General features: G+C 43.3%; 1 protein-coding gene across 5 annotated transcripts in view; it reads right to left on the reverse strand.

Moving 5' to 3' along the window:
- The window catches only part of sin3a (SIN3 transcription regulator family member A), a 106,399-nt gene that overhangs the window by 10,464 nt on the left and 79,299 nt on the right, over positions 1–16,636 (reverse strand). For all 5 annotated transcript variants that reach the window (XM_033014970.1, XM_033014973.1, XM_033014971.1 and 2 more), the window contains 7 exons: positions 15,150–15,360; positions 13,936–14,052; positions 10,661–10,899; positions 9,247–9,430; positions 6,765–7,344; positions 1,430–1,599; positions 168–341 (listed from right to left, as the gene is read on the reverse strand). In XM_033014970.1, coding sequence (XP_032870861.1) covers positions 168–341; positions 1,430–1,599; positions 6,765–7,344; positions 9,247–9,430; positions 10,661–10,899; positions 13,936–14,052; positions 15,150–15,360 — 1,675 coding nt within the window. The remainder of the gene's footprint in view (positions 1–167; positions 342–1,429; positions 1,600–6,764; positions 7,345–9,246; positions 9,431–10,660; positions 10,900–13,935; positions 14,053–15,149; positions 15,361–16,636) is intronic.

The following is a 16,636-nucleotide window of genomic DNA, read 5'->3' on the forward strand; positions in this document are numbered from 1 at the left end:
AAATGGACTGCACAGAACAGAATCAAGGAAGAGGGGAGTTTCCCAAATTGCTGATCATAAATCCATTCAGGTGCCACTTTCTTAATTCCCTGCCACAACTTCCGAGAGGTAATTTAGAAAGAGCTGGGTAGCATTTAAATGAGGGAGGAATATTTGAACACACTTACCTTGAAGCAGTTCTCATCTGACATGAGCTGTTCAGACTTGCGCTGGTAGTTGCTTTCAATAGCAGCTCGGGAGGACGTGGTGACCAAGGGGCCACCGGTGGCACAGTTTCCACTCTCTGTAAGGTAGAGATCGGTCACCTGTATACAGATTTCATCGCTCACAATATGCTGCAGCTGAAAAGAGCAAATCACAAAAAGGTGAGAATAGGTTTCAAATATGTTTTTAGATTTCAAAATTACATTAGAAATTGAAGGGCAGGATAAGCAATCATGGCCTGTGCCACAATATGATCTGGAGAAGGAACCGGAATAGAAGCGGAAACAAAACCTGGTGAACACGTGACAGACACACCTCATGGTTGAGAAAGATCTTTCCTAATGTTTAAGAAGGAACTGCAGATGCTGGAAAATCGAAGGTAGACAAAAATGCTGGAGAAACTCAGCGGGTGAGGCAGTATCTATGGAACGAAGGAATAGGTGATGTTTCGGGTCGAGACCCTTCTTCAGACTGATGTGGGGGTGGGAGGGAAGAAGAAAGGAAGAGGCGGAGACAGTGGGCTGTGGGAGAGCTGGGAAGGGGAGGGGAAGGAGGGAGAAAGCAAGGACTACCTGAAATTGGAGAAGTCAATGTTCATACCGCTGGGGTGTAAACTATCCAAGTGAAATATGAGGTGCTGCTCCTCCAATTTGCAGTGGGACTCACTCTGGCAATGGAGGAGGCCCAGAACAGAAAGGTTGGATTGGGAATGGGAGGGGCAGTTGAAGTGCTGAGCCACCGGGAGATCGGGTTGGTTAATGCGAACTGTGCAGAGGTGTTGGGCGAAGCCTGTGCCTGGTCTCACCGATGTAGAGCAGTTGACACCTAGAGCAGCGGATGCAATAGATGAGGTTGGAGGAGGTGCAGGTGAACCTCTGCCTCACCTGGAAAGACTGATTGGGTCCTAGGATGGAGTCGAGGGGGGAGGTAAAGCGACAAGTAGTGCAGTGGTGGGACAATTGTGGAAGTTAGGCTCCTCACCCTATTCCTCCAATTTCCTTCACACACACCATCCCTGCCCCTCACAATTTACATTTCTACCCGACCAGCTCCGTTGAGTTATGGTGCCCCAATGGTCGTGCTTCACCAGATTACTTTGTGTCCAAAAAGTTGCTTCATGCAACAGCTGCTGACTTTCCAATGCAGTCCCCAATAATGAGCAGAGAGGGCAGAAATATCCACTCAGATAACATTCAGACCAAGGCTTTGGCCGGTGACAGCTTACCTGCCTGACTATACTCTGGATGAGTTTGTCCATTGTAAAGGCGATGAAAGCATGAATGGTAAACATTTCCCGAAGGGTGTCCTCATACTGGGAGGAATCCATGTTGCCATCTAGAAGGTTCCGCACCATATCAAGGAAAGCTGGGTAATAGTCTTCCACATCAATATCCACTGAAATTAGACAAGAGAAAGCAGGTTTCAGCATCGTACCTTGGAGTCGGGTAAAGTAGATCCTATCAAACTGTTACATAACAGATCTCAGGCATTGGCCTGCAGAAACGACACAAAGATTTGACTGGGGTCTGACACTCCCAGGCACAACTGAGGGAACGCTGAAGAGCCTTTCAAATGAGATCTTCAACTCCCAGTTATTCATTTAACTGATGTATATAAAATACCACGGCTATGTTTTGGAGATAGCAGGAGAGTTATCCCCAATGTTCAGGTCAATATACATCCCTTAATCAATGTCGCCTTTAAAGATAATTTAAACACATGGAACAGCAGAAGCTAGTTTGCAAAAAAACACATAAATTCCTTGAGTAACTCAGCAGGTCAGGCAGCATTTCGTTTTGGAGGACATGCAAAGGTGAGGAGGTTTCAGATCGGGAAAACTTAACAGATAATATAACTAGTCATTATCGTGTTGCTGACATTTGAAGTGTGTAAATTGGCTGCCAATTATTTCCAACTTTGCTTCAAAAAGATCTTTATTGGATGTGAAGTAATTTAGGACGGACAACGTTGGTGAGTGACTGCATTGAGTTTTCTAAACATAGCAGTCACATGTAATTCACTGGCACATGTCATTCTCAGCCCTTCACTTCTGCCTCAAACTCTTATAAACATCGGTCTGTACACCAGAAACATAATGTGTCTCGCACACCTCTTCCCTGCCTCAAGTAACAAGGTTTATTCCCAGGATGGCGGGACTGTCATTTGTTGAGAGAATGGAGCAGCTGGGCTTGTACGCTCTGGAGTTTAGAAGGATGAGAGGATATCTCATTGAAACATATAAGATTGTTAAGGGCTTGGACACACTAGAGGCAAGAAACATGTTTCCGATGTTGGGGGAGTCCAGAACCAGGGGCCACAGTTTAAGAATAAGGAGTAAGCCATTTAGAACGGAGACAAGGAAACACTTTTTCTCACAGAGAGTTGTGAGTCTGTGGAATTCTCTGCCTCAGAGGGCGGTGGAAGCAGGTTCTCTGGATGCTTTCAAGAGAGAGCTAGATAGGGCTCTTAAAAATAGCGGAGTCAAGGGATATGGGGAGAAGGCAGGAATGGGTTACTGATTGGGGATGATCAGCCATGATCACATTGAATGGCGGTGCTGGTGCTGGCTCGAAGGGCCTACTCCTGCACCTATTGTCTATTGTCTAAAATTGCATACATGATACTTCAAAGTTTACGGGGATAAGGCAGGAGAATGGGGTTAAGAGGGAAAAATATTTATATAATAATATATACAATTATATATATAAATTATTATATAATATTTATAAAATATTGTATAAAAATATTTCAGCCATGATCGAATGGTGGACCAGATCCAATGGGCCAAATGGATTAATTAAACCCCTATGTCTTGTAGTCTGTGGTTTTATGATTGGAATGTAGATTGAAAGGGTGGATGGACCCAGATAATTTAATTTGTTATTTTAAGTTAGTTCAGTTATTATCCCAAATAGAATAGGATACATACCTAAAGAAAATTAAATATCGGAGAACCAGGAATATTCCGCTGCATTTAATTTAATGTGTAAGTTACAGCTGAATGAATGAATAAACAGCGATGTGAAGAATGGCCAGTCTACAAGTACTGTATATTGTTACGCTCATTGAAAGAGGAATTTGAACAGAATAAAAGTAAGAACTCACTATTCCCACTGAAGTAGTGGCATATGATTATTACATCAATGTGAATTAACAGAACAAGTACACATTGAATAATTTTAAAGTCTTATTTGACAAATGCCACTTTTTACAATGTAATATTCAGTACTACTACAGCAGAGGACAGAATAACTACAATTAAACTAAGCTTATGTGCTCACATCGTGCAGCAGTGGGCTTGAATCCAATAACTTTCTGACTCAGGAGTGAAAATACGACCATATTTGGCACCAGTAGGTTTCACCCACAGGACCAGAGTCTCGAGTAACTTTTACAAACTGCTACAGACGCACGACAGAATACTTGGTTTGGGAAGAGCTCTGCCCAAGACTGCAAGAAATCGTAGAGAGTTGTAGATGTAGCCCAGTCCATCAGAGAGATCTAACCTCCCACCATTGACTCCATCTACACTTCATGTTGCCTCGGAAAAGCAGCTAACATAAACAAAGACTTGTCTCACCCTGGTCATTCCTTCTTCTCCCTGCTCCGGTACGGCAGAAGGTACAGAAGCTTGAAAGTGCGCAGGAACAGCTTCTTCCCCTCTGTTCCAGACTCTGGAGCAGCTTCTTCCCGTGTTATCAGGCTTCTGAACGGTCCTTCCATAAGCTAGAGTACTGTCAATTCACCTCTACCCCATTGAGGACGTTGGACTTCATCTCTGGAACTGATGTGCTGCAATGCTGTAAACTATATTCAGCACTTCCCTTTTGTTCTACCTAGTGTATTTGAGTTTGACTTGTTTGTATTTATGAATGGTATATCTGATCTGTTTGGATAGCATGCAAAACAAAGCTTTTCACTGTACCTCAGTACACGTGACAATGATAAACCTGAACCTAAACAATCTGTTCCCAATGCAAAAAACAAACTGCTGAAGGATCTTCAATGGATCGGCCAACATCCATGGAAGGAAACGGACAGACAATGTTTCAGGTGGGGACCCTCCTTCATTTCATTCCACAGATGCTGCCTGACCCACTGACTTCCTCCAGCAGTGAGTTTTTTGCTCAGGATTCCAGCACCAGCAGCCAAATGTGTCTCCAATTTGTTCCCAATGTTCATCGGATATTAACTGACTGTTAACATTTTAGTGGTGATTTTACAAGTATCATGTGAAGTGACACCACATAGTAAAATAAATAAAAGAACATGCAAAAGAAAAGATTCAACTAATAAATCAGTCTGAAGAAGTGTCTTGTTATTCATCCCCCCCCCGACAGATGCTGCCTGACCCACTGAGTTACTCCAACACTTTGTGCTTTATTCAAGATTCCAGCATCTGCAATTCCTTGTATCTCCAAACTAATTTTATTTAAGCAGTGCGTCACTGTTGGGTAAAATATGTGTAATGGAAGATGCTGCGATTTTAAATATGTTCAATGCCGTTTAAAGCATTCAAGCATGGGGATACATACTCAGTGCCACACACATCAAGTGCATTAATTTGATGGGAGTTGATTCATAATGCTTTCCTGACAATGTGCAATATCTACTACTTGTTCCTATCTGGCATAAATGTGCTTCTTAAGTCTCACTGGAAACAGTTGAGCAGATGCTTCATCAGACAAGGTTGGATGTGAATCAATAAACAGCTTTCTTTCACCACAAGGTAAACATAGAGAATCAATTGTGATGACACACAAGTCAGTGCAATCAATGCAGCTTAACTATGCAACAATGCATTCATAAATAAATCATCCTGACCTACAACCATAGGTCAACGTATTTAACACAAGCAGTCTTTTGTTATTTCCAATTACTATTCACGAAGAAAAACACTGAACATTGATGCCTGCTCTCCGTGCTTGACTCCAGAAAACAAACATAGCATTTGGACGTTACTTGTAAAATAGTCAGTTTTTGCAGGTATAGTGAATGAGGAACTGTAACTTCATTCTGGATAAACAGACGATGATCCTGCCTAGCCTGGCCAATCTGACCTTGCTATCATGTCTGGGGACAGAACTGAAAAATATTAAAATTTAGTTTAATTTAGTTTGGCGATGCAGCGCGGAAACCGGCCCTTCGCCCGACCGAATCCGCACCGACCTGCGATCCAGGCACATTAACACTATCCTACTTACACTAGGGACAATTTTAAATTTATACCAAGCCAATTAACCTACAAATCTGTACGTCTTTGGAATGTGGGAGGAAACCGAAGATCTCGGAGAAAACCCATGCGGTCACGGGGAGAACGTACAAACTCCATTCAGTAGTCCGGATCAAACCCGGGTCTCTGGCGCAGTAAGGCAGCAACTCTACCGCTACACCACTGTAACTTATGTTCCCTAACATTTCCAGGAAACAAGAAACAGGCACAATGAAGGCAAACGTTTGTGGATCATGCATCAAAATTCCAGCTCCAACTTATCAAATACCACTGTGTGGTATTAAAATGTTACACTGAAATACAAAACGATGTTCTGAGGCCGTCTAACCGGTTGAAAATAGAAGGTTGGCCTCATCAATTTCACATCTAGATATGCGAATGCAGGATAGATGACAAAATTAACTTTAAAAATATTCTTTCAATAGTGGTCTTTCCTAATTGCAATGTTACAGATCCTGAAGACTCTCCTACAATCCAAATTGTCTACCTGACTGATGAGGCATTCCAGAGAGTCAGCAGCATCCTTTGACCCTGCTCTTCAACCTCCCATTTGGCCCTTCATAGTTCTTGTCCACCATTACGATCCCTCTCAGCATTGTCCACCCAATTCAGCTGCTTTTTAGACATTAGAATTTAGAGATACAGCGCAGAAAACAGGCCCTTCAGCTCACCAGGTCTGTGCCGACCAGCGATCACCCCGTACACTAGCACTATCCTACACTCTAGGGACAAGTTACAAAAGCCAGTTAACCTACAGACATGTATGTCTTTGGGATGTGGGAGGAAACCGGAGATTCCGAAGATAACCTACACGGTCACAGGGAAAACGTGCAAACTCTGTACAGACAGCCCGTGTAGCCAGGATCGAACCCGGGTTTCTGGCGCTGAGAGGCAGCAATTCTACTGCTGCGGCACCGTACTGCTGTTCTTGGCACAGGCTTTTGTCGGTTTTGTCCACAGCTCAAGCACTATAATTTGAAGCCTAGCCTGTAACTCTGTTGTGATAGGAAAATAAATAAACGGCAGGCAGTATTTTCTAATAAGGAAGGCCCACTTAGAACCCCATATATATATATATATATATATATATATATATATATATATATATATATATATATATACTCACTTGTACACAAAAATGCTGGAGAAACTCAGCGGGTGCAGTAGCATCTATGGAGCGAAGGAAATAGGCAACGTTTCAGGCCGAAACGTTGCCTATTTCCTTCGCTCCATAGATGCTGCTGCACCCGCTGAGTTTCTCCAGCATTTTTGTGTACCTTTGATTTTCCAGCATCTGCAGTTCCTTCTTAAACTCTTATATACTCACTCGGTTCCTTTAGTCGAAGCTGAATAGCAGGACTGTCATTTTTGTCTCGTTTTCCTGTCAACATTTCCTGTTCCCTTTCTCTGCATTCTTCCTCAATCTGCTTCTCCGCTTGATTGTAAATCTTCAGGAGTCGCGAGCAAAGGGTCTGGTGCAGCCGGATGAAGATGTACCAGTTGTTGTTCACAAAGAATAGGTTGTACACATCGTCCATGCCCCGCAGTTTTTGTGCTCCCGTGTTGCTGAACATAAGTTTTGGCTTGGGTGGGCTACTGCCGATGCCATTGTGCTTTTTAGTTGCCCCCGTGCTCTCGTCCATGTCCATTTCTTCATCTTCATCGTCATCTTTCTCATCCTCTACATCTGACAGCTCACCTCGCTGAGCGAACAAAAGGTCTGGGATGAAATGATAAATTATTTGTTTGATTTTGTACTTATCTTCCTTCTGTATCCCAGCTTGCCGCTTGACGTGATGGATAATGAGGGAGGCTGCATCCTCCATGATCTGCTTGTCCTCATAAACAAAGGTTAAGTGAGAGCCAGATGGCACATGTGCGTGATCTTCAGATGCCTGTTCTTGCCGCTAAACATGCACAAATATAAAAAGAAACAACATCAGGCATAAGTTTGTAAAAGAACGGCAAAAACCTTCAACAACTGCATTAACAACACCAGATACATTTAAGGTTCAAGAGAGTTTATTGTCATGTGCCCCTGATAGGACAATGAAATTCTTGCTTTGCTTCAGCACAACAGAACATAGTAGGCATGAATACAGAACAGATCAGTGTATCCATATACCATTATATTAATATATACACACATGAATAAATAAACTGATAAAGTGCAAATAACAGATAATGGGCTATTAATGTTCAGAGTTTTGTCCGAGCCAAGTTTAATAGCCTGATGGCTGTGGGGAAGTAGCTATTCCTGAACCTGGTCGTTGCAGTCTTCAGGTATCACACAGTCTTCAGTCATCACACAATAGCGATAGATAACATGGTGGTCCAGAAGACCAGATACATTTACAATCATACAATGGGAGATACAGGCTTTCAGCCCACCATGTCCATGCTGGCTATCGAATACACATCTGTACTAATCCTAATTTTCCATCACTCAGCAGGTGGCCTTCATTGTTATGAGGGTTGAAGTGCACACCTGAGAATATATGCGTCTTCCACCAACTCAAGCAGTGTGCTCCAGATTTCAAACACTCTTTATGTGAGAAAAAAAAAAGTTCCTATAGTCCCCTCTAAATCTTCTACTTTCCTTAACTATGCAGGAAGGAACTGCAGATGTGGGTTTATACCGAAGATAGGCACAAAACGCTGGACTTAAACCTGGGCACTCTGGTTATAGACTTCCCTCCTTTCTACCCCATCTATGCTTCTCATCATTTTGTACATCTCAGTTAGATCTCCCCTCAACCTTCTCCACCCAGAGGAATAAAACCCGGCCAAATAAATCTCTCTTCAAAGCTGAAACGCTCCAGCCCTGGAATAACTCAATGAGTCCTCTCTTCAATTTCCCTTGGTCAATCACACTGTTTAGTTTAGTTTATTGTCACGTGTACCAACAGACAGTGAAAAGCTTCTGTTGCTTGTTAACCAGTCAGTGGAAGGACAATACATGATTTCTATCGAGCCATCCACGGTGTAGATACAGGATAACAGGAATAATGTTCAGTCCCAAAGTCTATCACCTCATATTTTTCAAGATTAAATTCCATCTACTGTATTTCATAAGGATGTTGCCAGGATTAGGGTCTGAGCTATAGGGAGAGGTTGAGTAGGCTGGGACTCTATTCCTTGGAGCGCAGGAGGATGAGGGGTGATCTTATAGAGGTGTATAAAATCATGAGAGGAATAGTCGGGTAGATGCACAGAGTCTCTTGCCCAGAGGAGGTGAATTGAGGACCAGAGGACATAGGTTCAAGGTGAAGGGGAAAAGATTTAACAGGAATCTGATGGATAACTTTTTCACACAAAGGGTGGTGGGTGTATGGAACAGAGGAGGCAGTTGAGGCTTGGACTATCCCAATGTTTAAGAAACAGTTAGACAGGTACATGGATAGGTCAGGTTTGGAGGGATATGGACCAAACGCGGGCAGGTGGGACTGGTGTAGCTGGGACATGTTGGCCTGTGTGGGCAAGTTGGGACGAAGGGCCTCTTTGCATGCTGTATCGTATGGGACGAGGTAGGAACTATCACAACGTTCAATAAACATTTAGAGAGGTGCCTGGATAGGATAGGTTTTGTGAGATATGGGCCAAACCCAGGCAGGTGGGACAAGTGTAGATGGGATATGTTGGTCAGTGTGGGCAAGTTGGGCCACAGGGCTTGTTTCCGCACTGTACAACGATATGACTCTATGACGAGCAAGTATTTTATTGTCCTATCTGGGACACATGACAATAAACTCTCTTGACTTGACACTATTGTTTCGACCCTGTACAACTATATGACTATGACTCTATACCTCATCATATATGCTCTCAATCTCATTGAGCAAACTTTTGGAGCGCAGAATTTTGGTGTCGTTCTGTTTGAAGTTGATTCCCTGATGATCTAGGGACTTCAAGTAGTACTTCTCATTCTGCTCCCTCCAGATCTTATTGAAACCTCTTTGTGCTTCCCGCCATTCTTCCTCCTTTGCTTTTAACCTGCAGAGGGGAGACAAGAACAAAAAAACATCTAACATAAAAATTCCAAAGATTCCGAGTTACAACTTACAAGCAGTTTGAAATAAACGGAAGGCAGAACAAACTTTAAAAAGACATAAAGGGGGAAAAAATTGGGCATTGTTGGATCTACAAATCGATTCTTCAGAAAGCAGATTCCCATGAAACACTGCCCACAGAGGGACAGAGGGACAGATACCGTAAGGTAATGTCACACCGCTTGTAACACCCGGTTTCCACAGATGCAGCAGTATTCGACTAGGGATATAGATCAAAGAAACACACTGAGTTAAAGTGGGCATATTTAAGATTGTTCCAATGGTTAAAGTTCATTCATGGCGAGGTTCATCTTCAAAGATATAGATTGATCCTTCCAAACTTCCATCCCAATCCTCTCCTGAAGATTATAGGGCAAGGTTTCAAAATCCAGTACCTCACTTGAGTGATTTTGGTGTGAAAATCTGGATAAAGTCTGGATGAGAGAGGTGACAACATGGACGCTTCCCCTCAGAGAGGAACTTAGAGAGGAACTACAAGACATAATTTCAAACTATGGGGTCACTTATTTAAGAGAGGATGAGAAATTTAGGACAAGAGGAGGAATTTTGTAGGAAGGTACTGCAGACACAAAATGCTGGTGTAACTCAGTGGGACAGGCAGCATCTCTGGATAAAAGGAATGGGTGACATTTCAGGTCGAGACCTGAAACATCACCCATTCCTTCTTTCCACCATTCCCGAGTTACTCCAGCATTTTGTCTATCTTTGGTGTAAAAAAAACAGATGTCAGAGGTTATGGGGAGAAGGCAGGGGAATGGGGTTGAGAGGGAGAGATAGATCAGCCATGATTGAATGGCAGAGTAGACTTGATGGGCCGGTGGGCTAATTCTGCTCCTATCGCATGATATTACTCCAGCATTTTGTGTCTATAAGAGGAGGAAGTTTCTTCCCTTAGAGGGTCATTGGTAAGCTGAAGATCAGACAGTAAAGTGGAGCCGATGGGATTAACAATGATTGTACAGAATAACTGAACTGCCACTCCAGCAGTTGCATGACCTACACTTGGTCACATTTCTGAAGCTCATGAAGGAAAATGACAGTGGCCCCCATCATCACAGATATAGGTGTCCACTTGTTCAGCTTCTCTGGAATGGTCATATTTAGCACATTTAGCCATACTTAGATAATAATAACAAAATCAGAATAAAGCTACCTTTTCAGTACAATAGGGACAGCTACACCAGGGTTCTTTTTCAGGCCATCAAGAATGTCTGCAGCCTTGTCTGCGTATATCCTCTGAATAGCCTTCCGGTGAATCACTTCTGAGGTTCCTCCAAGGGTGTTATCCAAACGGAATTTAGCTTGGTCATCCGCTGACATCCGTGACAGCTTCTTCAGAACAGTCTCCAGGACACGGATTGTTGCTAGATTTGTTTCCAAGATAACATCGAGCTGTGAAAAAAAAACCCGACGTAAGTAACTTGTTCTTTTTTGTAGGACAGAAGTTTTTAAGTTTTTCCATTTACTAAAGTTTTATGTCAGAGAAGGTAAGACATTCTAAAGTACAAAGTCAGGTATCGAGTTCTCAACATTCACATTTCAGGGGGGACTGGCACTGTACAATAACAACCCCCAAAACATTAACTGTTGAAGGAATACTTAGTCAATGTCTGTAGGACTTTTCTGAGAAAAAACCCAAATAAATTCCCGAATGCTGTGCCCGGGGAGTTGAAGTGCTGAGCCACAGGGAGATCAGGTTGGTTAATGCGGATCGAGCGGAGGTGTTCGGCAAAACGATCGCCAAGCCTACGCTTGGTCTCTGCCTTAAAAATATCCACTGACTTGGCCTCCACAGCCTTCTATGTCAAAGAATTCCACAGATTCACCACCCTCTGACTAAAGACATTTCTCCTCACCTCCTTCCTAAAAGAGCGTCCTGTGGCGGCTCCCAAGGGTCGTGCCATCATAGTGTCGAACCCCTTTAATTCTGAGGCTATGACCTCTAGCATGAGACTCTCTCATCCTCTCCACATCTACTCTATCCAGGCCTTTCACTTTCTGTATGTTTCAATGAGGTGACAATTGTGGGCTACAACACAACTGGAGCCTTTTACATGCAGCGCAATGATCACGCCTTATCTGCAACACAACCCAATTTCCCAGCCTGAGTTTCATATCCGTTTCCTATAGAAATGTAGCCATTGTAGTATCTGCAGCATTTTGGGGAGAAAGAGCTCAGCTTTCCAGTGTGGGAAAAATGCTTCCTCACTTTGTTCTTAAATTGCCCAGCTCTGATACCAGGACTGTTATCTCCTACCGTGTAGTTCTAATACCTTTAATGCTTAATTGCATCACACCGTAATCTACCAAATTCAATGCCTGGATTAATGCCAACTGTTATAAATTCAAGCTACAGATGGTGGCTAGAACTCAGGCAAAAACACTTGTGGAGATACAATTCATTCATGAATATGTAAAGAGGAACTAAAGGCTCAACGTATAGATGTTACTGGTAGCAGCAATAGATTAATCAACCATTGGCAAATAGAGTACATGCGATCTATCAGAGGTCTTTAATGCAACAAAGGTTGGTTGTGAGCTGTGATGCAAGCCAGCTTCCTATTCTAATGACGGGAGAAAGTGTATTTTTTGCCTGTTGCAGCAGGGATTTTGTTTTTCTTGTATCAAAGAGACACTGTAGAAATAAAACATTATCAAGGCCAACAACAGTTGCTCTCCTTGTTTACAAACATAAACACAAAATGCTGGAATACCTCAGTGGGTCAGGCAGCATTCCTGGAAAACATGAATTGGTGATGCTTTAGGTCGAGACCCTTCTTCAGACTGAAATATCACCTACCCAAGTCCTCCACAGATGCTGCCTGACCCGCTGAGTTACTCCGGCACTTTGTGTCTTTAAAATAAAAAAAAAACTGGCATCTGCTGTTCCTTGTTTTTGCTCTATTTGTTAATCTAGCTTGATAATTATTTATCCTTCCCCTCTGTTATCAGGTCCTTCCAGTCTTTCATAAGCTAGGGTACTGACCAATTCTCCTCTCCCCCATTGCAGACATTGAACGTTGTCTAAGGAACTGTTACATTACCATGCTGAGAACTATAGTCTTCACTCGGTATCCTATCCTCACTCTATCTACTGTGCTCGAGTGGTTTGATGGTATTTATGTATAATATTACCTGATTTAATTGGTTAGCATACAAAACAAAAGCTTGATATTGCACCTCAGAATATGTGGCAACAATAAACCTAAATCTTTACTCCGAAGCAATGTTAGCAAACTTTATCAAGTTTTAGTTTAGTTTAGAAACACAGCATGGAAACAGGCTCTTCAGCCCGCTGACTCTGCACCGACCAGCGATCCCCGCACTTACACTATCCTACCACCAAGCCAATCTGATCCAAGCGAGAATACGCCCCAATCTCCATTTACGGGGAAAGTGTGGAGAGAGTGTCCAGCTTTATGTTTCTGGGCACTCACATCTCAGAGGATCTCACATGGTCCACCAACACCGCTGCGCTGGTCAAGAAGGCACAGCAACGACTGTTCTTCCTGAGAACATTAAAAAAGACTTGTCTGCCGCAACAGCTGCTGACAACCTTCTACCGCTGCACCACAGAGAGCATACTAACGTATGGCATCTCTGTGTGGTATCTCAGCTGCACGGAGGCGGAGAGGAGAGCTCTTCAGCGCGTCGTCCACATAGCGCAGAGGATTATTGGGACACCGCTACCATCCTTGGAGGGCATCTACCACACACGGTGCCTCAGGAAGGCCGTCAGCATCCATAAAGACTCCTCACACCCTTGTAATGGACTGTTCGAACTACTTCCCTCCGGCAGACGTTACAAGGCCTTCTACGCCCGCACCTCCAGACTCAGGAACAGCTTCATTCCCAGAGCTATAGCGGCTCAGAACCGGCCCTGCTGAGTGCCCCCCACCCCCCTGGACTGTCTCCCTCGGATGGTCACGTCGCACAGACACATCTGCACTTTAGTCTGTTTTACTGTTTTAATGTTCTTTTTACAAACCATGTTCTCTGGGTATCTAAATCTAAATTTTATTAGTTATGTAAGATATGATATCGGATGGAAGCTGCATACCCAAATCTCGTTGCACTTATGTGCAATGACAATAAAATATATTATTATTATTATTATCAACCTACAAACCTGTACGTGTGGGAGGAAACCGGAGATCCAGGAGATAAACCCACGTGGGTTATGGGGAGAAAGTACAAACTCTGTACAGTCAGGATCGAACCCGTATCTCTGGTACTGTAAGGAAGCAACTCTACCACTGCGCCACCATGCCGCCCAATTAACATTGACGGCAGTGGTTGCAAACCAAAGGCACACCTGTCAGCGGCAACCATTGTCCACATTGCGGTGGCAAAATGCTTGCAAAAACCCCAATATCCACTTCATAATGGGCTTGTGTGCTCGCATGCCTGCGTTATGGACTTTCTTACCTCAAACCTCTCGTCTTCACACCTGTAGATGTGCTCTTCATATTGCGTTTTCTTCGAGCTGACGAAGGTGGAGTCTTCGGACCAGGAGGGGAAAGACACCCACGTATCATTTAGAACCTGAAATAAAAGCATCGATGATCGTTCCAGAGCAACAATTAGATGAACGACATGTGACTGTCTGCAAGAATCAATGCTCCTAACTATGTTCAAGAAGGAACTGCAGATGCTGGAAAACCGAAGGTATACAAAATTGCTGGAGAAACTCAGCGGATGCGGCAGCATTTGTGGAGCTAAGGAAATAGGCAACGTTTTGGCCCGAAACATTGCCTATTTCCTTCGCTCCACAGATGCTGCCGCACCCGCTGAGTTTCTCCAGCAATTTTGTCTACCTCCTACCTATGTTCATACATATCCTGGCAGTGCCACTTTATCTCTGAAAGAACTTACAAAACTTTACTTTGATAACCTGTTTGGAGAATGACATGTTAAAAAAAACACACACACATCATAGACTATTTCCCTTTTGTAATCTGTGACTAGATTTGTACAACTTTGTCATGTAGTGGCAAGTATTAAGAATTGGCTTGGCAACTAAACTACTTGTAAATGTTTATTAATACATTGCTCGAGCAATTTATGCTCGTTGATGAAAACATTTGTACTCAGTCGGTAATGCCCCTGTCCCACTTAGGAAGCCCGAACGGAATCCTCTGGAGACTTTGTGCCCCACCCAAGGTTTCCGTGCAGTTCCCGGAGGTTTTTGTCAGTCTCCCTAATGGTCGAAAGTGGTTTCTGCTTCATTTATGTTCCGGCGATTATTTTAAAAAATTCAAAACCGGCCGCGACTATAAATAGGTTGCCGGCAACCACCTGCAACCTCCGGCAACCACCTTCAACTAGCATCGCAACCGGCTTCGACTATTTTTAGTCACGGCCGGTTTTGAATTTTTTGAAATAATCGCCGGAACATAGAAGAAGCGGAAACCACTTTCGACCATTAGGGAGACTGACAAAAACCTCCGGGAACCACACGGAAACCTTGGGTGGGGCGCAAAGTCTACAGAGGTTTCCGTTCAGGTTTCCTAAGTGGGACAGGGGCATAAGTCATCTGCACAAAAACCTGCAAACACAAGCAGTTCAGCCATTTAGAAACTTCATCATTATCTACCAGAGACTTCAGTGTGCAACAAAGTCATTCATAAAATGGCCCTTACCTCTTTGCAAAGAGGAGTTCTGCCAGTGCACTTGGGTTGTTGGAAGCTCTTGGGCAGGGCACGGTAACTTGAACCAAGTCGTTTACAAGAAGCATAATCAATCTCCATTGCAATGCCCTCTGTAGCTCTCTCCTTTGGAAATGCCTCAATGTGAGAAGATTCCTTATAACCCAGGAAATTCTTAAACCAGACAAAGAGCTCAGGAAACTTTCTGCAAGATAATATGAATACAAATAGTAAAATCTGGCTCACAGCAAGGAGACATGTCATTATGCACACAGGGTCCACATCAAGTGTCCATCTATCAAGCACATATTTACACAAATTCTATTTTATTCTCCACACCTCCCACACCCACCGCCCCTACCCCTACCCCCCCCCCCTCCCCCTGCCCTCTGCTCCCCATCCCCATTCTACCACTCAACTACACACTTCCCATCTACGTGCCTTTGGGAAAATTTCAAGAAAATAGAGCAGCCAGGGAAACACACATGGTCAGAGGACGAATGTGCAAACTCCGCGTAGACAGTACTGGTGGCCACAATAGAATTCAAGTTGCTGGTGTAGTGCAATAGTTCTACGAGCCATGTCACGGTGCTGCCCTTCTCCTTTCTAGTTTGATAGAAGTTCATGAGTTGCAGTTAGGCCATTTGGCCCATCAAGTCTATTCAATCATGGCTGATCTATCTTTCCCTTTCAACCCCCATTTCCCTGCCTTCTCTCCATAACCCCTGACACCATTGATGTGTATCTGCCCAATCTAACTTGGCCTTCAGTTTCTCCCTTTCTCTCAAGGTTTTCCAAACTAGGCTGACTACATCGATCGAAAAACAAGCTTTCTGTTTGTTAAAATAATGTTAATGAAAGATGTAAATTGGCACTTTGGTTTAATCTGGCGATCAAAGTGATCATGGCTTATCTGCAACACAGCTAAATTTGCTAGCCTTAGCTTCACATCCCTTCACACACACTCGCACAATATACCCAAGTGGCGAGGTTATATGAAAGTAATTGAGAAGTTTTACTATGCAGACTGTGGACAGGGAAAGTGGGAGACGTACGATATGTCTCTTATTTAGAAACAAGTGTAATGTTGATATGATGTTTCTTTCTTTTAACCCCGCTAATGCCTGAATGTGCCACCCACTGATTTCAGAGCAAAGCAAACTATTTTGTTTAATGAGGCCTAGAGAATAGTCACTGATCGTAACTGGTGCGACATTGTAATAACACGTAATGGAAATTAAACTATAGTCAATTAAAGAGCTGGCAGAGCAGTAATGTTAAATAGAGTTCACCATTATGAGCAGCTCATCCTCAGGAAATGTGCACTCATCTACATTCTGTCACGTTTTAGCATCTATCACATGATCTTCAACCCCAGTAATTTCAAGCACAATATAATCACTTGTTCCAGTGAACAGATTAACCTGGAAATACTCTTTCATGCTCAAGCCTTTAATGTAGGCCTCAACAAGGAACGTTGG

The sequence above is a fragment of the Amblyraja radiata genome, chromosome X (genome assembly GCF_010909765.2).
Source record: "Amblyraja radiata isolate CabotCenter1 chromosome X, sAmbRad1.1.pri, whole genome shotgun sequence".
NCBI classification, from domain to species: domain Eukaryota; kingdom Metazoa; phylum Chordata; class Chondrichthyes; order Rajiformes; family Rajidae; genus Amblyraja; species Amblyraja radiata.